At 39.9% G+C, this 25726-nt stretch overlaps 1 protein-coding gene across 6 annotated transcripts in view; it reads right to left on the bottom strand.

The window, feature by feature from the left end:
* IQUB (IQ motif and ubiquitin domain containing) overlaps nucleotides 1-21890 on the bottom strand; it is a 50812-nt gene extending 28922 nt beyond the window's left edge. The window contains exons 1-8 of one of the 6 annotated variants that reach the window (XM_077855954.1): nucleotides 21742-21886; nucleotides 19648-19796; nucleotides 17629-17682; nucleotides 16470-16903; nucleotides 13765-13899; nucleotides 10504-10665; nucleotides 10245-10417; nucleotides 9323-9478 (exon numbers count right to left, since the gene is read on the bottom strand). In XM_077855954.1, coding sequence (XP_077712080.1) covers nucleotides 9323-9478; nucleotides 10245-10417; nucleotides 10504-10665; nucleotides 13765-13899; nucleotides 16470-16903; nucleotides 17629-17648 — 1080 coding nt within the window. In that variant the 5' untranslated portion in view covers nucleotides 17649-17682; nucleotides 19648-19796; nucleotides 21742-21886. Of the gene's footprint in view, nucleotides 1-9322; nucleotides 9479-10244; nucleotides 10418-10503; nucleotides 10666-13764; nucleotides 13900-16469; nucleotides 16904-17628; nucleotides 17683-19647; nucleotides 19797-20860; nucleotides 21050-21741 lie in introns of those variants that run through there. The other 5 variants (XM_077855949.1, XM_077855950.1, XM_077855951.1 and 2 more) reach the window with 5 other exon arrangements.
* Nucleotides 21891-25726: the final 3836 nt, after the last annotated feature.

Raw genomic sequence — 25726 nt, 5'->3', positions numbered from 1 at the left:
TAAACTTGTTAAACTTATTAAATAATGACACCAAATCACAGTCTTTTAAATAATAATGTAAGCTTTACCCTTTTACATCATAATCCAGGGATTAGCAAGCAGTTTAGGGCTGGTAGGAAGCTCTATTATATTCAACAAATGGCTTCCCACTCTTCTGCTCTAGTGGCTGATCTATTTCTCATCATCTTCTGAAAAGTAGACAGGGAGAAAAAAGACAAAAGAATTGCAACCCAGTGACTTTAAAAAGTGGCATACATCATTTCCCTTTACATTTCATTTTCAGGCCTTAGTTATTTGGCATTACCAATATACGAAAGAGATTTTGAAACGTAGTCTGCAATGGGGCAGCCAGGTGTCCAGCTAAAGCTTTATCACAACGAGAAGAATAGATATTGGTGGACAGCAAGTAGTTGACTATAAAATGACCTGCATGAATGTGCAGAGCCTAAGAGGAAATTAGTAAGCAAGAAACTTAGGTGAGAAAGTCTTTTAGAATGAAGAGTAAAAAGTCATAAAAATGAGAATGAATGAAAGAAAATTAAGAGACATGGAAGATAAATGCAGACATTCCAAAATATGTCTGATATAATTTCTAAACAGAATGAAGAAAATTGGTTAGAGAAATTATTCAAAATATAATAAAAGAGCATGTCCTCAAACTAAAGAAAGACATGAGCACTCAGAAAGGGTTCATGAACAAATCCCAAGCATATCACAATAAGATTACTAAGGGTAAAGTAAAAATCCTAAAAGCTTCCAGAAAGAGAAAACAAAGAAATGAGAAATTGGCATCAGACTTTTAAACAAATAGAGCTTCAAAGTTATAAAGAAAAATAATTTTGAAAATAAGTTTAAATCTGTCTACACACACTCAAATTAAACTTCAAGAATGAGGTTGATTCAACAGGACTAAGATAGTTTATCTCCCATGCATAATCTCTAAAAGAATTATTAGACAATGTATTCTAGCAAGAAAAATAAGTTAAGGGATGCCTGGGTGGCTCAGCAGTTGAGCATCTGCCTTTGGCTCAGGGCCTGATTCCGGAATCAGGGATCGAGTCCTGCATCAGGCTCCTTCCGTGGAGCCTGCTTCTCCCTCGGCCTGTGTCTCTGCCTCTCTCTGTCTCTCATGAATAAATAAATAAAATCTTTATTAAAAAAGTTAAAAGGGAAAAATTTAAAGATTGAGCAAAAATTTCCAAGAGAGTTACCAAGCTAAATATATCTTATTTGTAAAAAAAAATCATATATATCAATATAAACACATATAACAGTAAGCAGTTATAATTATGTAGAAAATGATAAGTATATAGCAAATTATATATATATAATTGTAATTGCAGATCATCACTGGATAGGAGGAATGAGGGAGGAGGACAAAGAAATGAAAAACAGAAAAGCCTGCTAAAGTCCTTGATTTATTCATGGAAAAGACAGAACCTGAATAAATATGCTTTAGGTATTAAAAAAATTAGGAAATAAAAAAAATTTAAAACTTTTTATGAGGCACCATTAGAAAAAGAGAAATATAGTACCTGCTTCTGGATTATGAAAGAACAAAAAAAGAAAGAAAAAGTTTAGTCAAACTAACAAAGATAAAGAAAGGTTAGTAAAAGAATAAATAAACAAGATATGAAGAACAAATAAAAACCAAAATGAGATGGTAGGAATGAGTACAAAAATATCAATAGTCATACATAATACAACCTTGTTAAAACAAAAAAGATTTAAAGTAAGTACTAAGTACTGAAATCAAGAAGCTCAAGAGGGGTGCCTGGGTGGCACAGCTGGTTGAGCAACCAACTCTTGATTTCCACTCAGGTTGTGATCTCGGGATCCTGGGATCAAACCTTGCATTGGGCTCAGTGCTCCACACAGAGTCTGCTTAAGATTCTCTCTCTCCCTCTCCCTGTGCCCCTCCCTCCACTCATGCTGTCTCTCTCTCTCTCTCTTCTTCTGTCCCTCTGAATAAATAAAATGTTTATAAAAAGCCCAAGAATAAAATAAATATAATACAAGTAGAAAGGGATCAGTGAGCAAAAGAAGAACTTATGGAAAATTTACTCCTTATACTGGCTTTTAATCAATCACTCTGTTTACACCTCACATCCCACTTCAACCCCCTCTGAACCTCCTATTCATGTTCCAGGATTCCATGGGGCAAATCTATTTGGTTCCTGATGCCATCCCCCTTGGCAGGCATTTAGATTTCCGCTTCCTCAGTTTAAGTAAATCAAGCTAACATTTCTCTTGTCTTCTTTACAACTTTAAAATAATAGACTGGCATTTACTCTTCTCTTTTCTCATGTATTCTTTGTTCCTGTATATTTTTTTATTCCTCTAAAATCATTGTATTGGAGTTTGGAAAGTGTTGTAGAGATTTCCACCTCCTCACCTAATCCATTTTCCCTACTTCCTTATTAAAAAATTATATGACATCACAGAGCCACCATCCAAACCCTGTACGGTAAAAAAGCAAAAATTAGTTTGGACTGAGAACATAAAAACCTATCAGGATGGAATAACAGGCCCTAATAAAGTCAGTTATGAAGTTAATGGGAAACAATATTTCTTTCAAGGACATTCTGCAGCTATAAAATATCCTGACAATCCCCTCCTTGGAGTCACTACTATTTTCTTACTTACTGAGAAATCTAGTTCTCTAAAATCATAATCTACCAGAAACTTTGTTATTTCAAATTAGATAACTAAGAATGAAACATACCATTCTTGCAAGGGGGACGTATGTCACGTTGATAGAGAAAAGCAGCCTTGATTTACAACCAACATGCTAAATTTCAAAGAGACATTCCACATCCCTCTTAACTTTGTTACCAAAGGGACAAAGCTGGAGGTACCATGCTCCCTGATTTCAAACTACATTACAAATCTAGAGTAATCAAAACAGTATGCTATTGGCATAAAAACAGACATATAGATCAATGGACAGAACAGAGAACCAGAAATAAACCCATACATATATGGTCAATTAATTTATGACAGAGAAGGCAAGAATATACAATGGGGAAAACTGAAATGCAAAAGAATGAAACTAGGTATTATCTCATACCACACACACAAATTAACTCAAAATGGATTAAAGACTTGAATGTAAGACCCAAAACAAACAAAACTCCTAGGAGGAAACATAGGTGGTAAGCTACTTGACATCAGTCTTGGCAATGATTTTTTTTTTAATCTGACTCTAAATGCAAAGGTAACAAAACCAAAAATAAACAAGTGGGACTATATCAAACTAAAAAGCTTCTGCAAAAAATAAAAATAAAAATAAAAAAAATAAGAAATAAAAAAAAATAAAAAGCTTCTGCACAGCAAAGGAAACCATCAACAAAATGAAAAGACAACCTCCTGAATGGGAGAAAATATTTGCAATCGTATATCTGAGAAGCAGTTAATATCCAAAATATATAAACAACTCCTAAAACTCAAAAGCAAGAAAACAATCTAATTTAAAAATGGACAGAGGATTCAAATAGACATTTCCCCAGATGCATATAGATGGCCAACAGACACATGACAAGATGCTGAACATCACTCATCATCTAGAAAATGCAAATCAAAACTACAGTAAGATATCACCTCACACCTGTTAGAATGGCTATTATCAAGAAGATAAGAAATAACAAGTGTTGACGAGAATGTGGAGGAAAGGGAACCCTTGTGCCCTGTAGTGAGAATGTAAATTGGTACAGTCACAATGGAAAACAGTATAGAGGTTTCTCAAAAAATTAAAAACAAAACTACCATTTGTTTTGTTTTTGTTTTTGTTTTTGTTTTTCAAAACTACCATTTGACCCAGCAACCCCACCTCTGGGTATTTAGCCAAAAAAAAAAAAAAAAAAAGAAAAAGAAAGAAAGAAACACTAATTCAAAAAGATACATGAACCCCTATGTTCACTGCAACATTATTTAGAATAGCCAAACTATGGAAACAACCTAAGTGTCTATTGGTGGATGAATGGATAAAAAGGATGTGAGATATACATCTATACATCTAGAAATATATCTATACACACAATGGAATACTACTCAGCCATAATAAAGAATGAAATCTTGCCATTTATAAAAATATAGATGGACCTTATAGGGAATTTTGATAAGTAAAATAAGTCAAAGACAAATACCATATGATTTCAGTTAATATGTGCAATCTAAAAACAAAGCAAATGAGCAAACAAAAATCATAGATGTCAAGAACAGAATGGTGGTTGCCGGAGGGGAAGAAGGTTAGGGCACAGGTGAAATGAATGAGGTAAAAACTTCCAGTTATAAAATAAATAAGTGTTGGGTATGTAACGTGCAGCATGGTGACTATAGTTAATAATATTATGAAGCATGCCTGTAAGTTGTCATGAGAATAAATCCTAAAAGTTAACCTTGTATGGGAACAGATGGTAACTAGATTTACTGTGATGATCATTTCACATGTACTACAAATATCAAATTGTATTCCTGAAAAAAAAAAATACTGTTATGTATCAATTATAGCTCAATAAAAATTGTTTAATTTTGAAAAAAAATAAATAACATGAAATATATGGTGTACTGGACAATTTTGAGTTGGAAAGACAGTAATTCAAAGAATTTTAGTATCTTGAATATTAGTCAAACTTTGGCCCTAATAATCAGATGCTTCTTCAGAGTCTCAAAAAGAAAGTAGTAAAAGAGCAATGGACATCTTCTGATTTAACAGCCATCACCACTAGAGAGACATCGAGTGGGGAGGAATCTGTCTAAAAGTCTCATAGTGGTGGGGTGCCTGGGTGGCTCGCTCAGTCAGCTAAGCATCTGCCTTCTGCTCAGGTCCTGATCCTGGGATCTTTAGATGGAGCCCCATGTTGGGCTCCCTGCTTGGCGGGGAGTCTGCTTCTCCCTCTCCTCCTGTTCTTCTGCTCGTGCTGTCTCTCAAATAAATAAAATCTTTTTAAAAAACTAAATTCTCACAGTGGTACTCATAAATGGCCTACGATTCTACTGCTGGCCCGTAGACTGCTTCTTACCTTTTTAACAGGATACAACTGTCCTCAGGAACCCTGCACCACAATGAAAATGAAGCACATTATTTAATCTGGTTACTTTTTTTCTCACAGGAAAACTTTTCAATGAGAGAAGCACTGCATTGACATAGTCTGGCACAGATTCTGTAACTTTTCATACACTTGTATTTGTGTTGCACTAGCCTAAAAGGCTTGAGTCTTTGTCATCATCAAGGGCTGCTTCTGTTCAAATGATGCCCTGAGCTAGAGACCCAGCAAAGCTGAGTCATAATCCAAGAGGACCCTTAACACTGAGTCTGAATCAGCCAGAAACACCCAGCATGGAAGAAGGAGGATTGCTAGTCAGCACTATTTCTTTCTTCACTAATAAATGGTCTTTTCCATTTCAACTGCCAAGTGTTAAAACTACGCAATTCAGTTGAGCACCTTCGGGTAGGAAGAAACTAAGTAGGTATTCTTTAAGCTTAACCCAATCCAGAAGCTATTCAGTAAAGAATTCAAGACACACAATTTGACACATGGCATGCTCTCAATTGTGCTCTATACATGTGGGAAAATGAGAGGAAATACGCCAGCCAGTCCAATAATATGAGAGCATTACTTTTTATCAAATTTCTGTTTCAACTTCACCCTTAATAAAAGCCAAGCAGATTGTCCTGGTTGGTTTCCCCTCCTTCAAGTTAATGAGTCCTGTTGTATGGGTTGTGGTTTCTCTGGCTTCCTCACAGAGGCAGGTTCCTCAGGACACAATCAAGTCAAAGCACAGGGCTGCTAAGAGTGATCTTGCAGGTGGTGAAAGTACGGTAGTTGTTATATGCGTGATCTCATAACAAATGAACTGGGGCATGGAGGGAAGCCTTCGTGTTCTTGGGCTCCTTGACCTCCAAAGTACCAGCCCAGCCTACCTCCTCCAGACCCTTAACACCTGCACTAGCTGCGGTGTTCAGCTGACTTTCCAAGCACCACACACGAAATGGACAGGGAATGCCTGTAAATCTTATTCCAATTGTAAAAATCCTATCATGTCCTGTCAAAATAAGTCCTTGAAAATTCTATCTGGGCCTGGGGACAGGACTACCAGATCAGAAAAGTCAAAGTCTCAGCAAATACTCTGCCCAGAATGATAAAACTGGACAAAATTGTATTTAAAAAATAGCCATTTCAGGATTCTGGAAATTGACCAAAGCCACACATCAAATAAATGTTTATTGAAAAAAAATTACTAAACTTCAAGTAGGAACACTGACAGTCTGTGGCATTTCAACTTAGGGCTGCTCTCATAGCCTCCTTCCCCTAATCCCTGGCTTCATCTGTGTCTACTTTCAGGCCACTAAATTGATTTAAAGTGAGGCAAGGAAAAAACTCCATATTCCCTGAGCAATGTCACAAACAACAGTAAACTCAATGCAAAAAAAAACAAAAAGAAACAAAAGAAACAACAACAACAAAAAAATGGCCAGCAACTCAGCTGCAACGGTCTTCCAGAGCAAGCAACAGCCAGGTGAGTGGCCAGAAATTAATCAGGGAGATCAGGAAAGTGAGACAGCCGTAGTGAGCCACCATAACCTCCCCAGCATGCCTGGTAGCCTGAAGGCGGAACACAGGTACAGGGTAAACACATACTAGGAGCGAGCAGAAAAGGCCCCCCCTTCAATATCCCAGGCTAACCGTGAGGCCTTGTGCAGAACAAATACAAGAAAACCCAGCAGAAAGTAAAAGCCAAGATGAACAGAAACTCAACTTGTCTGAACTTTGAATGCATCCTCCAATCCACACATGAGTCCATTAGCAAAAGTGGAAGCTTTACTAGATCAAGGGACTTGAACACAGCCTCTGATCAGTCACTACCTAACCATTATGCTATGCTAAACCAGGGACAACCCTTAGGAAGCCAGACTTACAAATAGGAAAACCACCACCAAAAAAAAAAAAAAATTGAGTGGAGACATCAATGGCTACCTTCTGTGCTAGAGACAGACTCTCTAAAGCAGATTTCAGCAATGACACTGTTGATACTTTGGACCAGATAATCATCTGTTGCAGTGGGGCTGGAGTTTTTATGCTTACGGGATGTTTGGCAGCATCCTTGTCCTCTACTCATTAAAGTACAGTAGCACCTCCCCCAAGTCATCATAATCAAAAATGTCTGCACCAATGTAAATGTTGCTATTAAGCACATGAAAAGATATTCAATATCATTAGCCATCAGGGTATAGAAATCAAAACCACAATGAGACAACACTTCACACTCACTAGGAGAGCTATAATGAAAAACAGAAATAACAAGTATTGATGAGGATGTGAAGATACTGGAATCCTCATATACTGCTCCTGGGACATAAAATGGTGCAGCTGCTCTGGAAAACAGTCTGGTAGTTCTTCAAAATGGTTAAACCTATACTTACCATATGATCTAGCAATTACATCCCAAGAGAAATGAAAACATATGTCCACATTAAAATGTCCATCAGCCCATAAACAGACAAAATACAGTATATACATTGGCATGGATACTATACCTAATTGAGTATATTCAATGGAATATTATTCTGCAATATAATAGAATGAAGTATTAATACATGTCACAAGACGGATGAGTCTTGAAAACATTATGCTATGTTTAAAAATATTTATTTTTATTTTTATTTATTATTTTTTAAAAATTTTTATTTATTTATGATAGACATAGAGAGAGGCAGAGGCACAGGCAGAGGGAGAGGGAGAGGCAGGCTCCATGCCGGGAGCCCGACATGGGACTCGATCCCGGGACTCCAGGATCACGCCCTGGGCCAAAGGCAGGCGCTAAACCACTGAGCCACCCAGAGATCCCCCAAAATATATATTTTTAAAAGCCAATCACAAAAAACTACATATTGTATGATTCCACGTATATGAAATATCCAGAATAGTTAAACTGATAGAGGCAGAAAGTGGATTAGTGGTCTCCCAAGGCAGAAAACATTGGATGGAAATAGAGACTGACTGCTAGTGGGTCCAGGAATTTTTTCTGGGATGATGACAATGTTCTAAAATGTTGTGTAACTGTTTCTATAGTAAATAAATTAATTAATTAATTAAAAATAAATCATTAAATTGTATACTTTTTAAAAAAGTATATATTACGTTGAAAATAAAAGTTTTAAATGGAATAAAAACAAAAGAAATAAAATGGTACATTAGAAAATACCTATGTAACATAAAAGAAGACAGTAAAGGAAAAAGAGGATGAGAGAGACATCTGACATAGAGAAAACAAGTAGCAAGTGTTTGATACCATCCAATCTTATCAATAACATTAAAATAAATGTATTAGACATTCCAATCACAAAGTAGAGATTATTAGACTGCATAAAAAGATAAGATCCAATTATACGCTGTCTATAAAACATACATTCTAGATTAAGACTCAAAATAGGTTGAAAGTAAAAGGATAGAAAAAGACCATGCAAACAATAACATAAAGGAGTTGGAGGAGCTATATATTAATATATATCAAAGAAAGCAGACTTTAGTATCCTGTTGCTCTCAATTACTCTGGAAAGCTCCGTAGGTGACTCTACTATATGAAGGATTAAGGCCAAGGTAAAGAGAAGATGAAGCTAATAATGGCCAGAGGTAACACACAAATCCCTGGGGCTCTGCAAGCATAAGGAAAGGACTAGGAGCATTTAGCGTTCTGGTTCCTTTTACTGAGGGGAAAATGGAGATAAAACCTGCCTTTAATACCAGTGAAACAGAACTCACACTGATAAAGACTCTCTTCTTGACCAAACTCTGATTAAGCTCCTCTGAGCAGTTTCTCAATTAGGCTTCAACTCTTGGCTTCTGTGATTATCTCCGCATTGTTCGATTTTCCCCAAGTCCTGCTAAGTCAAGCTTAAGGAGAATCCCTCCCTCATTTGATCAGGTTCCTCATCTTAAAACATATCCCCCCCAGATGATGCCTAATCACTCAGTGAAAAACCCTGTTAGAATGCTTTACTCTCCCCTTACTCCTGATGTTTTAGTAATTTTCCACCATTGACCCCTACCCTACCCCTTGGCTATAAATTCCCACTTTTCCTTATATTTAGAGTGAACCCAATCTCTCTTCCCTTCCACAAAACTCCACTGTACTAGCCCCTCTTAAATAAAGTCTTCCTTATCATCTTTAACATGTGTTATGAATAATTTTTTCTTTAAGAACACTCATGTGGGTTGTTTTATAAGCTGGTGTGGCTTAAGAAAACACAAGTAGACACGCATAGAACAACTGGCTTATTTATTTCATTTTTAGTATTTACTCATAATAAACATTCTCTTACCGCCTGTAATCTTTGAGCATGGTATTCTGCTGCTGAAAAATATTTTCCTGGTGTCACCAGTTTATCAGTCATATTTGATACATACACACCAATTTTAGTCATCTGTGTGGATGTTGTATTTGTAGTTTGTTGGAGCTTTTTTCTCAGAAAAACTGTCTAAAATAAAAACATAAACATTTATTTAAATATCCACAATATAGACATATCAGTGAGTAAAGAGCACATTTTCCTGTGTTCTTAATTTTCTGTTATTATATGAATTACCATATAATTCCTTGGAAGATTTTAATTTATTTTTTAAGTTTTTATCTGAATTCCAGTTATTTAACATACAGTATAATATTAGTTTCAGGTGTACAATATAGTGAATGAACACTTTTATACATGACCCGGTGCTCATCATGACAAGTGTACTCCGTAATCTCAATCACCTACTTACCTATTCCCTTCACTCCCTTCCCAAACTGTCAATTTGTTCTTTATAGTTAAGTCTGTTTTTTTTATTTGCCTCTTTCTCTGTCTCTCTCTTTTTTTTGTTTCTTAAATTCTACATAGGAATGAAATCTACATAAGAATGAATGGTATTGGGCAGCCCCGGTGGCGCAGTGGTTTAGCCGCCTGCAGCCTGGGGTGTGATCCTGGAGACCCCAATCCCGAGTCCCACGTCGGGCTTCCTGCAGGGAGCCTGCTTCTCCCTCCTCCTGTGTCTCTGCCTCTCTCTCTCTCTGAATAAATAAATAAATTTTTTTTAAAAAGAATGAATGGTATTTGTCTTTCTCTGACTGGCTTATTTTGCTTAGCTAATATGCTCTAGCACCATCCAAATCATTGCAAATGGGGAAAATTTCCATTTTAGAGAGGTACACAGAACATTTGTTGATTTGCAGTTTGAAAAACCTACATAGAAAAATAAAAATATTACCTGGGTATCTCTACAAAATACATTGTCTTTTTCAGGAATCTTTTTAGGTACAGTTTGTGTTCCAGCATTATGATATTCTATTCCTGTTATTTTATGTCTGAATCCACCAAGAAATGGTTTGTGAAAGTCAGATTTAATAATCTCAACAGGTACCTCCTGGTACTGAGCAATGCCTAAGGAGGTAAAACCAAGATTGAATGAAAGTTCACCTACAAAGGGACTCTAAAATACTTTATCTAAAAGACATCAAATAACTAACCAGTTTGTACTTTGACAGTTATGATTTGAGAGGCATCAGTTAATCCATGTATTCTTTTGATTGGAAATAGATCTGGATCTGTAGAAAAGATTTCCACCTGTACAATATCCTGTGGCTTAACTCCATATTGCAGTAGAGTCTCATTATTTTTAAGAATCCTTCCTAAAAATGACATGAAATTAGAAGAAGAAGCATTCGTAGAAGTATGGCAAAGAAATAACTACACATACTAATTTCAAGGGGATGGAAAATGTCAAAGATGATTATATAATAAACACATATAGTTTAAGTACTGAATAGAATATTGATGATGTTCATTCCTTGCTGTAATGTTAGTACAGAAAACTCCACAATGGGAAAAGTTAAGATGCAAGAATTCAGCATTACAAGTAAAGCTACAACTCTCATAGGATTTCTCATCAGAAATACAAATACATAATAACCCTGAAACTCCGTAACTATTTAAAAAAAAAAACAACCATATTCTATGAGCAAAATCATATTCTAGACATTGACTTTCTAAAAAATCAGTGTGTTATATGTAAACACAGGACATATCTTTATCAGGGAAAATTTGATTATTTTCATACCCATTCCTCTCTCCAGTACAGAAAAGCATAAACTCAGAGTTGCATCTTTCCCCTTCTGTTCCTATAGTCAGAAACTCATATAAAGAAATTCATGAAAAAGTGAGGTTAAGCCTCAGGTCTGTGCTGGAAAAAGTGTACATTACTCTATTTTTATGTTATTTTTCGTATTTTTTTAGTTCTATCTCCTTTTATTGGTTTATTCTATAAATTGACCCAAATTTTACTTCTCTATTTTAAGGAATAAAAACTATGCATAATGTTAATGGCTGCTGTTTTGATAGAATCTATATCACTCTTCCAATGCATGGTCTTCCTAAATTACAATTAAGAATTTAAACATAGCAAAGGTTTTGTTACCCTCCTTCTTAGAAATAATATCAGATACCACAGCCTACTTTAGCTATGTTTAAGAAAGCACAAAGTTCCTTGAGTTTCAATTTCACATCCCAAATTCTTAACTTAAAAAATTAACATGAATATTATATGGACTTTGTGATAGGCTGAATCATGGCTCCAGAATATATCCATGTCCTAATCCCCAGAACTTATTCCAAATGCCCTTAGATAGGATGGAAGGGAGATTTGACTACAGAGGAGAAGATGATAAACCAGAAGCAGAGAGAGATTTGAAGATGCTCTGCTGCTTGCTTTACAGATGGGGGAAGGGGCCATGCAAGGTGTACAACTCTAGAAGCTGGAGAAGACAAGGAGCAGATTCTCCCCAGGACCTCCAGAGGAGGAACAGCCCTGCCCACAGGTTGGCTTCATTTGAGTGAAACTGGTCTATAATTGCCGGCACTCGGGACTCTAAGAGGAATCACGTGTTACTAAACTTGTGGTTAATTTTTACAACAGCCACGGGAAACTAATACAGACGCCCAGAGCCCTCTTCACTCCTCTGGTTTGTGTAGTAGGCTTAGTCCCACCAAATTCGAACTCCAATTCACGGACGAGAAGAAAGCACCTATGTTAGAGGGAAGCTGACACAGAATCCGCTCTTTTACTGTCGTGGCTCACGTAAGCCCGGTACCCAGTGGAGATGCCGCCACTTAAAATACAGCGAATTAAGGTCATAAAGTACAAAGAACAGTCTCAGATACCACTGGCTAGTTACTCCATTCTCAAAGTGCTCTTTCTTCTCCAATTTGGAACTTCATCTTATAGTTAATGCCAAGCAGTTTCAAATATCCTTTTTGGAGTCATACCTATATTTAAGTTCAGATCCTGTCACTCATTAGCTGTGTGAATTTGTACAACTTTCTCAAGCTTTAGTTTCCTTCCTCCAAAAAAAAGTTAATAAAATACCTACCTCAAAGGGTTATTGTGTGGACTGAATGATAATGTGATAATGACGCAAAATATCTTGTAGATGGACTAGCACATGGTAAGTCTTAATAAATTAACCATCGTGATTGTTATTACTAGTAATTATTTAAATTTTCGTGTTATTTCCCTATCCAAGCTTTAATAGTCAGTTGTTTGAATGCATGAGCATCTTAATTTATAGCACATTCATTATAATAGTTTTTTAAAAATAATTTTGAAATCGAACTTATTGTTTTCTTTGATTTGATGAGGAATTTAATAGGTAAGGCTTACCCTCTTTTTAGTGTTTAGGATTTTCCCACAAAAAAAGTATTCTTATCTCCATGGAAACCTTTTTTGTATGTGGCATTTTATAAGTTAAGAGCAAAACTTTTTAAACTAAAATATTAGCCTCTGTGCAGACATATTCTACAGAAACATTTATTTAGCCATGTTGTTCTCACTCCCTCTATCACAGTTACAAAGACCAAGTCCTCTCATGACATAAGGCTACAATAAAGTGGGTTACTCAGTATTGCCCACAAAATATAAATAAACTTGAACATCATAGGATTGTGAATTGGCCTTAGTGTATAAAGTCTGACAGATAAACCATTTTTAGTCCTCTTCTTATTCTCATTCCTCATCTACTTCTCTCAACCTCATTGCCTCCCACTCCTCACAGAGAATCTACTTCTAGCCACTCTAAACTTATCACTTCCCCAAAGTCCCAGATTTTCTCACCCCTTTGGGACTAAGCACAAGTATTATCACTTTTATTAAATGAAGCTTTTTAGAATCTCCCACTTTCCTTCCTCTCTGTTCTCAGAGTGTTTTGTGCTTATCTCCATTAAAAAACATTTACACATTATGTGTTAACTATTGCACACATTGTCTTTCTGACTAGTCTATAAACAATTTGAGAACAAAGATTTTGTTTCATGTTTCTTTACATCTTCAGTTCTTAGCTAAGTATTTAGAACAAATATATACTCAATAGGGGGCAGCCCGGGTGGTTCAGTGGTTTGGCACTGCCTTCAGCCCAGGGCGTGACCCCGGGGTCCCGGGAATGAGTCCCATGTCAGGCCCTGCATGGAGCCTGCTTCTCCCTCTGCCTGTGTCTCTGCTTCTCTCTCTGTCTCTCATAAATAAATAAATAAAATATTTAAATATATATATATATATATATATATATATATATATATATATATATATGGCCTCAATAAAAATGTGTCAAATGAATGCAGAATCACAATATAATGTTCCAACAGAAGATAACAATATATTTTAACAAATCAAAGATTTTGATTATTTACATGGTAAAGCTAAAGAAGTCTTGGTAGGTTTTGTTAGCTTCCAAACTTACCTGCATATCTTATCTGCAGTGTATCGGATGGAATAAGTAATTGGTATGAAAAATGATCCTTGAGGTATTTTACAATGGTGTCTATTTTAAAAGGCATTATAATTTCCTGGCCCATAGGAAAAAGTACAACTTTTACTGTAGATAAAAAGAGAAAAGAATCATAGTCAAAAGCAAGGGTCAGCAACCTACAGTCCATAAACAGAGAATTATGGGACAATTTTTAATAATACTGAAGGCAGACTGCCCCTGCCGTGTTCCCCCACTGCACTTCCATGATAAGAGTTACATTTTAATATCTACGGGAAATGACATTCAGATTTTATTTTGCAGATTAATCCAGAATCTCAATAATTAGCATCAGGGGTCAACACCTGCACCCCAACTCCAGCTTAAAGTTCAGATCCTTTTTCCATTCTCTGCAATGGGCATCAGTGCACATTTAGAATTAACTCTTCAGTCAGAATAGCACAAGAAATAGGAAAACTAAACTGCTTTTAAAGATTCCCAATATTTGGTATTAATTGGTACTAATCTGGTATTGGCATCTAGTATTATATTACTCAGATATAAATACGGGAACAGCTCAGAAAATCAAGCATTTTTGTGTACTGAGTACTGGAACAGGAGACCCTGAGACCTACAAGGTGTCCCTGAACTTATGATGTGCACACTTTGGTTACATATTGATAGCATGCATCAGTAAATCAGTGCATACTCATCAAGTTAAGAAAATCCAATAGAGGGGGATTCCTGGGTGGCTCAGTGGTTTAGTGCCTGCCTTCAGCCTGGGGTATGATCCTGGGGTCCTGGGATCGAGTCCCACATCAGGCTCCCTGCAGGGAGCCTGCTTCTCCCTCTGCCTGTCTCTCTCTCTCTCTCTCTCTCTCTCTCATGAATAAATAAATACAATCTTTAAAAAAAAAAAAAAAAAGAAAATCCAATAGAGAAATTTTCAAAGTAAAAGATCTCTAAATCCATTCTTCTTTCCATAATTGATTTATGTCTACAGTTACTAAAATGAGAAACAGAAAAAACACTCTTAATTACAAATATTTAGAATAACTACACACTAATCTAATTTTCACAAAAATAGGCATTACGTGGCTCACTAGCCATTCTATAAAATAGCAATTCAAGACACTTACATATTAATAATAAAACTTTTCAAAAGTTTAATATAATGGGGTAAACTTTCTTCTTTTACATCTACTGACTTTAAGTTTTAATGGAGAAGATCAATAAGTAAGATGGAGGGCAGAGTACAAACTGTAGGCTGAAAAAGTTTTATATATTTCTAGAGGCCTGACACATAACAATCTTCATAAAGCTAAATGAGACTTTTATCAATAATCTCAGAATGAAATTTAACCAGGCACTGTTGATGCTAAGGTTCTTTGAGATTGTTAAAATTTACTTTCCTAGCTATCAACAAAGAAAACACTTTCATAGATGTTAAGTCATCAGAAGGCTATTCTAGTTGTTTTATGGATTCAAAATTCTATGGTTAATATATTTTAACATTTTCATAACAGTGACTTCCTAAGCTTTGGGAAAGGGAGGTGTATGAATTTGTGAGCCTCAGAAAGTACAGGACTAAGACAACTTTATTCTAATCCCTAAGTATTTGTTATAAACTACTATCCGGCAATCACAGAAATACCAAAAAACGGAGCTCACAGGCTGGCTCAGTCAGTACAGCATGTGATTCTTGATCTCGGGATTGTGAGTTTGAGCCCCATGTTGGGTACAGAGGTTACTTTAAAAAACAAACAAATGGAGACCAAATTTATAGTGAATAGTGAAAACGAGGGATAACAGCTTCAGTTAGGTATAATAGGGCTTAATTAATTTCTTCTCCTTCCTTCTCATTCTTCTCTTGTATGGATACACCACACAAGGGTAAACTACTCCACTGGATTCAAAAGCTACATTTCATCAGCCAAACAAGCTGCTGTTATTATTGTTAAAAGATGGTCCCATATTCACCACCCTATGGATGAACAATTTCAAAACTTATGGACAAGAGAGAGAAGTAGCAGTCAGTTAATCAGCCAACTAAGCTGGTTCTAGATGTAACCACTTTCTTGCTGCTCCACTTTGGCTTTGTTACCAACAATGTAGTGGTAACTCCTACACACCATGAATCTTATGCCTTTAAAATTAAACAATATAAAAATAAAATAAAATAAAATAAACAGTAATTCAAGACAACAATTTTTCTGAAGCTAAATATAAAGTTAACACTAAGAAAAAGTGTGGAAATATATATAAGTAACAAGGTATGAGGAATGAACTCTGGATATGAAACTAAGAAATCTGGAGTCAAGTTCCCTTCCAACTCTATCTAGCTACGAACAAGTAATTCCAAAGAGGTATGCAAAAGAACGACAATTGTACTCAAGAATTTCCCATTTTACCAGGTCCCTAAACATTTTAAAAACCTACTTTATTTAGGAAAGATGGATCAATATCAACTTAAAATGTAATGGTGTTCATCTATTCAGGGAAAACAGATACTATAGAATAGAGTACCTTCACACTTAATTAAGAGATTAAGTGGTAGTGGCTACAGAGGTTTTGGTGGGTAAAGGGAAGGAAAAGTATGCAATATCAAATATAAAACAAATCTTCAAGCAAAATAAATTTGAAAAAGCAACCATTCTTCAAAACGAGGAAAAGAGATTCCTGTCTTCCCCAAGTAATACCTGTTGCTAAAGGATCTTTCATCGATGCTTTCAGAGATTCCTTTATCGCCTTTATCTTATCCAGAAATGCCAGAGATCCAGCATGTGAAAACTGTTTGGCTGACTGCACTGCATTATCATGTTTAGTGAACTTGTGCTTTACAGAATTTCTTCGAGAGTATGAAACTCGTTTGGGGAACAAAACTTCTTCCATGAATTGTTCTTCATCTTCTGGCTCCTCGTTCAAGAAGCTCTGGTCATTTTCCTCTTTCACATGTGTCGTGTGGCCTTCACTGGATGGTGTGACTTCAGATTCACTGCCTTCTGCTTGACCTGACTCTGGAAGCTCCTCCGAGGAAATTGGAACATTGATGGTCTCAAAAGCATCATCATTTTCTTCTGACGCAGTAACAGCATTCTGAGCACCAAATTCTTCTTCCCGATCAGACATTTTTCTGAACCAAAAAAATATATGAAAAATAAATATATATATATATGTATTTATTACACATAAAAAATTCTTACACCAAATATCAAATTCAGTGCTGGTATACAGTGATGTTCATAACATACTGCAATGTTGCTCACTATTTTCTTTTAAATACTGATTATTTTAGTAACGGCATTAGGTAAAAGCACCGGGGAATTTTTAATAAAAACACCATGAAAAGTAAAAATATCACTAAACGAGAACCTCAAAACACAATAAATTTGAGAAAAATCTACTGTCAAGAATATATTGAAAAATATTTTAAAATATATTGTCAACGCTTCCCTATCCAATGAACAATGCCTTGTGAAAGGGTTTATTTGAAAAGCTTTCTTTCTGAATACAAACTAACACAGGACTTTTATTTCTGGGATTACAACGGATCAGAAGCTGTAAGGGATCTGCCAGCGACCCAGCAACCACACCCTGTATAGTAAGCACTCTTTGTAGTAGCTTTGTTCTCACAAACTGTAGCAAGTCTCCAATGACTTTTGTTCCCCACAACAAACAAGTGTGGGTTGATTTTGGAGCTGACTAGTGCCCGAGGTACAGCAATCCAGAGCTCTGGCTTGGGAGACTGTGACAGCACCCAGGACCTGGGGCCAGAGTGGGCTCGGGCAGCCAAGGGCCAGGCTGCAGGGGCAGCAGCGGGATCAGAGCTCTGAGGAGCCAGTACATCAGGGAGCCTACCTGTAGAAACTGGCAGCCATCAAGGGAGGATAGAAGTGACCTGGAGGTGTATTTCTGTGGCAAGAGCAGGGGCGGATTAAAATATGGAACAAGTAGTGAAGTGGGAAAGCTGTGTTTGGGGCTAACACATTAAGCACAAATCCTTACATAGAAAAAAAAAAAAAAACCTTAGTGAAGTTCTCTAGCCTTCCTCAAATATGGAATATCTGGAATAAAAATATATATTTGTTGAATTCAATGAATATAGCATTATAATTGAAGAGAGAATTGGGAAACTAAAAGATAAATAAAATGATTTGATATAGAATGCAGCAAACAGATAAGGATATGAAAAATATGAGAGATTAAGGGCCATGCAAAAGAGAAAAAGTCTAGCATATCTATTGCTAAGTATATCTTTCTGTGAGCTCAGAATGGTTTTATACTTTTAAAATAAAAAAATAGCAATGAATATGCAGCAGAGACTGTATGTGGCCTGAGAAGCCCTTTCCAGAAAAAGTCTGTCAGCCCCTGATCTAATTAACAGATGTCAAATCTGAATCACAGAGGAAACAAAAAGATAAATGAGAGAAAATATTTTTAAAGTAACGGTTGAGAATTTTACAAAACTCTTTTTTAGTATATGTGCTGCCAAAGCAAGCATGAGAATTTTACAAAACTGATGAAAAGTATGGATCCAAAGATCCAAGAAGCATAACATAAACATACACCCAATGGGATAAGTATAAATAAATCAAACCCATATGCACTGTAATTACATTACAGAATAACAAAGAGAAGGTCTGGAAAGCACACAGTGAAAAAGGACATATCACCTACTGCTTTGGATTAATTTGCTAATATTAATACAAAGGAAAGAAAAGCAAAATCACTGCGGATTTCTCGTCAGAAATATAGAAGCCAAGGTAACAATGAACTAATTAAAAGATAGCTATCAACCTAGAATTGTGCATAGAGCAAAATTCTCTTTCAAGATAGAAAATAGGGATCCCTGGGTGGCGCAGCGGTTTGGCGCCTGCCTTTGGCCCAGGGCGCGATCCTGGAGACCCGGGATCGAATCCCATATCGGGCTCCCAGTGCATGGAGCCTGCTTCTCCCTCTGCCTGTGTCTCTGCCTCTCTCTCTCTCTGTGTGACCATCATATATAAAGAAAAAATTTAAAAAAAAAAAAAAAAAGAAAATAGAAATATTTATACATAGTTACCACAAAGATATCTGCTCTAAAGAAAGTTCTAAAGGATATACTTGAAGGAAGAGGAAAATGGGGTCAACAGAACTTTGAAGTGCAAAAGAAAAGGTAAACAAATAAATTATAAGCATACGGGTAAACCCGAACATATACTGTCAACAGAATAGTAGTAGAAAATTGAAATATTAGACAATAAGAATATATGACTGGGAAGGGAAAGATCAGAGTGAACTGTTCTCAAATTCTTATACTTCTTACGAAATTGAGGGATAGGATACTTAACCCTAGACTTTGTTAAATTAAAAGCATAGCGGAATTTCTAGTATGGCCAATTGAAAAACTGAAATAAAGTTTTACACTTCCAAAACAATAAAAAAAAATGTGAAATGAGAAAAAAAACTGAATAAAAACTCAATTTTTAAAAAGTTCAAGAAATTTCTTTAGGTTCTCACACACCCAAAATTTTCCTTTTGGTTATTTTCTCCCATTAAGAGGCCTGATTAGAGAGAGAGTATCATAAAGAAGCCCTGACTCCCAGCAACATACTCCTCCCACCCCTGGAGAGGCTGAGGTAATGCTTTTGTTTCTATCTGTTGGGTCACCTTCCCTGCACAATGTCCAAGATGTCATCTTCTAAAACAGCAACAAAATCAAGAATGTCTGCTCTTCAAACAACATAAGTAGAAGAATAAAAAGACAAACCACAGCCTAGTAGACAATTTTTTGCAAAGCTTGTATCTGATCAAGGACTTGTACCTGGAATATATAGAAAACTCTCAAATTTCAGTGAGAAAATAATAACAGTTTAAAAATGAGTAAAATAGGGGCACCTGGGTGGCTCAGTGGTTGAGCGTCTGCCTTGGGCCCAGGGCGTGATCCCAGGAGTCCTGGCATCAAGTCCTGCATCGGGCCTACTTCTCCCTCTGCCTGTGTCTCTGCCTCTCTCTCTCTCTGCCTCTCATGAATAAATAAACAAAATCTGAAAAAAAATAAAAATGAGTAGAATATTTAAACAAGTCAACAAGGAACATATACAGAAGGCAAATAAGTGGAGCCAGGACTAGAGAGGCACAAGTGCGATGCGGCACCTGCGCTGTGCTAGGCTCACAGGTGCACCTAAAAATAAATGCGTCCTGAAAATCCGGGTGAGTTGCCTCAACCGCCTCCGTCTAGCCCTGACCCCGAGAACAAGCACATGAAAAGGTGCTCAGTATCAGGAGCTATTAAAGAAACGCAACTATGGCGATATATCCATATAGATTAGAATCTCCCAACCGTATCAGGTGCTAGTGAATGGAAGACACGTGGAACTCCTACCTTGAAGGCGGAAACGGCGATTGGTACAGCATTTGAAATAACTGTCAGTTTTCTTATAAAATTAAACACACATCACCTAGCAATCTGTGTTCTTTACCCTGATGGGAGTGAAAAACTACATTCATACCAAATTTGCTTACAAAAGTACATGAAGCCTTTATGCTTAATCTCGAACCCTGGAAGCAAACGTTCCTCGGTTGAGGCACGGACCCACATACTAGGAGACGTTCATAAAATAGACTACTACTCATCAACACGAAGGAGTAAACTATTGACCCAGCGGGGGTGGGTCTCTAGGAGGCCTGCTCGGCCAGCTGCACGTGAGGGTTCAGTGAAGTGAGAGGCCCGGCTGCGGGCTCCCCGCCGGAGCGTGCCCGGGGTCAGGGCCCAGGGCAGCCCGGTCGCCGCCAACGCGGCCCTCGTCCAGGGAGCACCTGGGCGCCGGCGCTGCGGGACGGCTGGGGCGGGGCGGGGCGCGGCGCGGGAGGACGGGCTGAGCCGGGGCTTCGCTGGTCACTCCGCCCGCCGCGTGAACTGGCATCGTCTTTACGTTGACGGTTCAGACGTAGACGTTTTAGACTTTAAAAACTGCTCAACAAGGAAGAAAGCAGCCCCTGTGATGATCACGCGGACCTGCCCCTTTCACCTCCCAAGCACGGTCCCCGACGGGCCTACGATGCCGGCGTCACTGCTCCGGGGGACCCAGTCCTGCGGGGCCAAACAAACCTGTTGCATCTTTAAGTCTTTTAAGAGGCTCGGACACGAGCGTGGGGGAGCGGAGGGTGCCACGGAGGACGCTGTTCTGAAGCCGCCCATTGGCCACCCGGGACCGTCGCCGTGGGCGCCCGCGGTGTCCTGCGGCCCGACCGGGTCCGCACGCGTCCGGCTTCTTAACCACCACCGGGCAGACTCGCGGCGCGGAGAGACGAGGCGCCCCGCCCGCCGCCACGGCCCCGCCCGGCCCCGCCCACAGCCCAGCCCACACCCCTCCCGCCGCCAAGGCCCCGCCCGGCCCCGCCCACAACCCCTCCCGCCGCCACGGCCCCGCCCGGCCCCGCCCACAACCCCTCCCGCCGTCACGGCCCCGCCCACAACCCTCCCCGGCCCCGCCCATCCCGGAGCATCTCGGGGCTCCAGGTCTGAGCCCCCGTGAGGAGAGCAGGGAACGTCGTGCAGGTGTGACCCGGATACAGGCTGCGAACCCCTGGGGTCACTATCTGAGCACGGGGTGGGGTACGGGGTGCGACCCCCTCAGCGCTGCCAGGAGCCGCCCGATGCCCCCCACACGGCGGCCTGAGACTGCGCCCCGGCTCCGCCCCCCGCCCACGGCCCCGCCCACGGCCCCGCCCACGGCCCCGCCCACAACCCTCCCCGGCCCCGCCCACCGCACGCTGCCGCTCCGAGCCCCGCATCGCAGAAACAGCCAGAAAAGGACAACAGGATGCTTTGCACGGACCGAAGCGAAGGTGGAGCTTCGTCCCGCGGCCAGGCAGCCCCGACCCCGCGGGACAGCGCCCGCACACAGCTCCGCGCCCCGCGCCCGGGCTCCCGGCTCCAGGCCGGTCTGCGGAGGGGCCAGGAGAGGCCGCCAGAACCTGTCCTCCCACCTGACCGACGGACGCAGCCACCGGGTCGCTGAGGTTTCGAGGGAGCCGCGTCCGCACCCGCCCCGCCGCTTTCTCTTATGCCCGCCGCATCCTAGCAACGGCCCTGCCGCCGTCGTCGGTCCCGCGAGAAGAGGCGGCGCTCCCGCGGGAAGAAGGGCTGTGGAGAGGGGCGGGGCCGGGGCCCAGGGGGCGGGGCCGGGGCCCGGAGGCGGAGCTGGGGCTAGGGGCGGGGCCAGGGCGGAGCTAGGGCTAGGGGCGGGGCCGACCTAGGGGCGGGGCCGGGCCGGGGGCGGGGCCGAGAGGGAAAGCTGGGGGTGTTGCCTGGTGCGGGGCACCTAGATCCCAGAGTGAATGCGGCGCTGCTGTCCAAACTCCCTCATACACTTGTGCAAGGGCACAGTTCTCAGAACCAAACGCTGACAGCGGTTTGGTTTATAGATCTAAAAAATCAGGATTGGTAAAAACACAGAGTGAGAGTGAAAACCTTGACAGAGGAGAACATGGTCCAAGGCATTAGGTGCCACTTGGCTTATGTTCAAATTAGAACTTGGCTCTTAGCTTCCTGGCAGCCTAAGAGAAAGGGGAGACAGGAGCTATTTCCTCTTCTAAATCAGGAGAAGCAAAGGTTTTGTTAATCACGGAATCATAGGTATTTTTCCATTACTATAAATTCTGCAAATTAGGGTTTTTAAAGAAGCACGTTTATTGGGGGAAAGGATGAATTCTGCTTCTCTTGCAAATATATTGGTAACTATCATATATTTTCATTTTCATTAGTTTCCATGAATCTTTTTTAATTTTCTAATTTCCTGGTTGACCCTCTTCCTTTAGTGGGATGCCCAAACGCTGAGTTTCTTCTAAATTTCTTCATCTGATTGAGTTGTAGTTTCAAAGCATTATGGTCTGAAAATATGCAGGGCACAATCCCAATCTTATGGTATCAGTTGAGACCTGATTTGTGACCCAGTATGTGGACTATTCTGGAGAAAGTTCGATGTGCCCTTGGGAAGAATGTGTATTCAGTTGGGTTCGGATGGAACCTTCTGTATATATCTGTGAAATTCATCTGGCCCAGTGTATCATTTAAAGCCCTGGTTTCCGTGTTGATGTTCTGCTTAGAATATCCCTCATTGGCTCAGAGTGCCATGTGGAAGTCTACTATTAGTGTATTATTATAGGGATCCCTGGGTGGCGCTAAACCACTGAGCCACCCGGGCTCCCCCATACAAATCTTAAGATGATTTGTTCCAGCTCTGAAGTCCACGGTAGGGATCCCTGGGTGGCTCAGCGGCTTAGCGCCTGCCTTTGGCCCAGGGCGTGATCCTGGAGTCCCAGGATCGAGTCCTGTGTCGGGCTCCCTGCATGGAGCCTGCTTCTCCCTCTGCCTGTGTCTCTGCCTCTCTCTCTCTCTATGTTTATCATGAATAAATAAATAAAATCTTTAAAAAAAAAGAAAGAAAATTGTGGGCGACTGCGGACTACCTGGAGTAACTGAACCAAACCAGGCCCGGACTTGCGTCCCTCATTCACTCAAAAGTCTTGGGAGCCTAAAGGGTAAATAGTTGGTAGACGCTTGAGAAAGGGCTTGAGAAATGGTTCTCAGGGCTCGCTTGTACGTGATCGCCCACATTACACAATAGATACAACTTATTCTGACCTGGTCATAAATGTAAATAAGGGTCTGTCTGTCCTTGCTGGTCTGTTTATCATACCTAATATTCCTTTGAAGTATGCACATCCTGAGCAACAAGCTTATCTATTTACCAAGGTCTTCTGGCACCTGTGAGTCTGTCTTGCATGCTGAGAAAGGGGAACTTTGGAGGGTTTCACAAACCTTCTAAAAATAAACACCTTCTTGGCTTTGTTTTGTTCATGCTATAAAATGTTGTAAAACCTTGAATAAAGCTGGAACTGCTTGGACATCATCCACTGTGTCCTTCCTGTCCCCATCTCTTTACTTTTATTTTCCTCATCCCCTTATCCTCAGGACCCTGATCGTGTTGCCACAGTGCATGCAACATAAAATCCATGGTATTTTGCTAGGGATTGAATTAAATGTGTAAATTGCTGGGGTAGCATTGACATTTTCACAATATTAATTTTGTCCAATCCATGAGCACGGAATGTTTTTCCATCTCTTTGTGTCTTCCTCAATTTCTTTCAGAAGTGTTCTGTAGTTTTTAGGGTACAGATCCTTTACCTCTTTGGTTAGGTTTATTCCTAGGTATCTGATGCTTTTGGGTGCAATTGTACATGGGATTGACTCCTTAATTTCCCTTTCTTCACTCTCATTGTCAGGGTAGAGAAATGCCACTGACTTCTGGGCATTGACTGTGTATCCTGCCACACTGCCGAATTGCTGTATGAGTTTTAGCAATCCTGGGGTGGAGGCTTTTGGGTTTTCTATGTACGGTATCATGTCATCTGCAAAGAGGGAGAGTTTGACTTCTTTGCCAATTTGAATGCCTTTTATTTCTTTCTGTTGCCTGATTGCTGAGGCTAGGACTTCTAGCACTATGTTGAATAGCAGTGGTGAGAGTGGACATCCCTGTCGTGTTCCTGATCTTAGGGGAAAGGCTCCCAGTGCTCCCCCATTGAGAATGATATTTGCTGTGGGCTTTTCGTAGATGGCTTTTAAGATGCTGAGGAATGTTCCCTCGATCCCTACACTCTGAAGAGTTTTGATCAGGAATGGAGGCTGTATTTTGTCAAACGCTTTCTCTGCATCCCTTAAGAGGATCATAAGGTTTTGTTTTGTTTTAGGATCATAAGGTTCTTGTTTCTTCTCTTATTGCTGTGATCTATCACGTTGATTGTTTTATCAATGTTGAACCAACCATGCATCCTCAGGATAAATCCCACTTGGTTGTGGTGAATAATCCACTCAATATACTGTTGACCCTATTGACTACTATCTTGGTAAGAATTTTTGCATCCGGGTTCATCAGGGATCCTGGTCTGTAATTCTCCTTTATGGTGGGGTCTTTGTCTAATTTTGAGATAAGGTAATGCCGGCCTCTTAAAACAAGATTGGAGGTGTTTGTGCACTTTATACCTTCAAAACAGCTTCACTAGAATAGGTATTATTTCTTTTTTAAACTTTTGATAGAATTCGCCTGAGAAGCCAGTTGTCCCTGTCTTTTATGTCTCCAGAGTTTGATGATGACGGCATCATGTTCTAACTTGGATATTGGTCCGTTAAGGTTCTCTGTCATCTCATATCACAGTTTTGGAAATTTGTGGTGAGGGTAAGGGTGGTGGTTAGGCTTAGAGTAAGGGGTTAGGGGTTCGGGGTTAGGGTTCGGGTTCAGGTTCGGATTGGGGCTCGGGTTAGGGTTCTGGTTCGGGTTTGGGATTAGGGTTCAGGATTGGGTTCGGGTTCGGGCTTGGTTTAGGGTTCGGGTTAGGGTTCAGGTTCGGATTCAGGGTTGGGGTTAGGGGTTTGAGTTTGAGTTTGGGTTCAGGTTTAGGATTTGGGTTAGGGGTTCGAGTTTGGGTTAGAGTTCGGGTTTGGGTTCCAGTTCAGTTTAGAGTTTGGGTTCGGGTTCGGGTTCAGGGTTTGGGATTAGGGTTAGGGTTACGGTTAGGGTTCGATATACGGTTCGGCATAGGGTTCGAGTTCGGGATAGGGTTTAGGGTTTAGGGTTCGGTTTCCGGATAGGGCTCGGGTTCAGGTTCGGGATAGGGTTAGGGTTAGGGTTAGGGTTAGGGTTAGGGGTTAGGGTTAGGGTTAGGGTTAGGGTTAGGGTTAGGGGTTAGGGTTAGGGTTAGGGTTAGGGTTAGGGGTTAGGGTTAGGGTTAGGGTTAGGGTTAGGGTTAGGGTTAGGGTTAGGGGTTAGGGGTTAGGGTTAGGGTTAGGGTTAGGGTTAGGGTTAGGGTTAGGGTTAGGGGTTAGGGGTTAGGGTTAGGGTTAGGGTTAGGGTTAGGGTTAGGGTTAGGGTTAGGGGTTAGGGTTAGGGTTAGGGTTAGGGTTAGGGTTAGGGTT

This window comes from Canis aureus, chromosome 18 (assembly GCF_053574225.1).
Source record: "Canis aureus isolate CA01 chromosome 18, VMU_Caureus_v.1.0, whole genome shotgun sequence".
NCBI classification, from domain to species: Eukaryota; Metazoa; Chordata; class Mammalia; order Carnivora; family Canidae; genus Canis; species Canis aureus.
The sequence above is the reverse complement of the archived record's forward strand: the minus strand, read 5'-3'. Positions and strand labels throughout refer to the sequence as shown.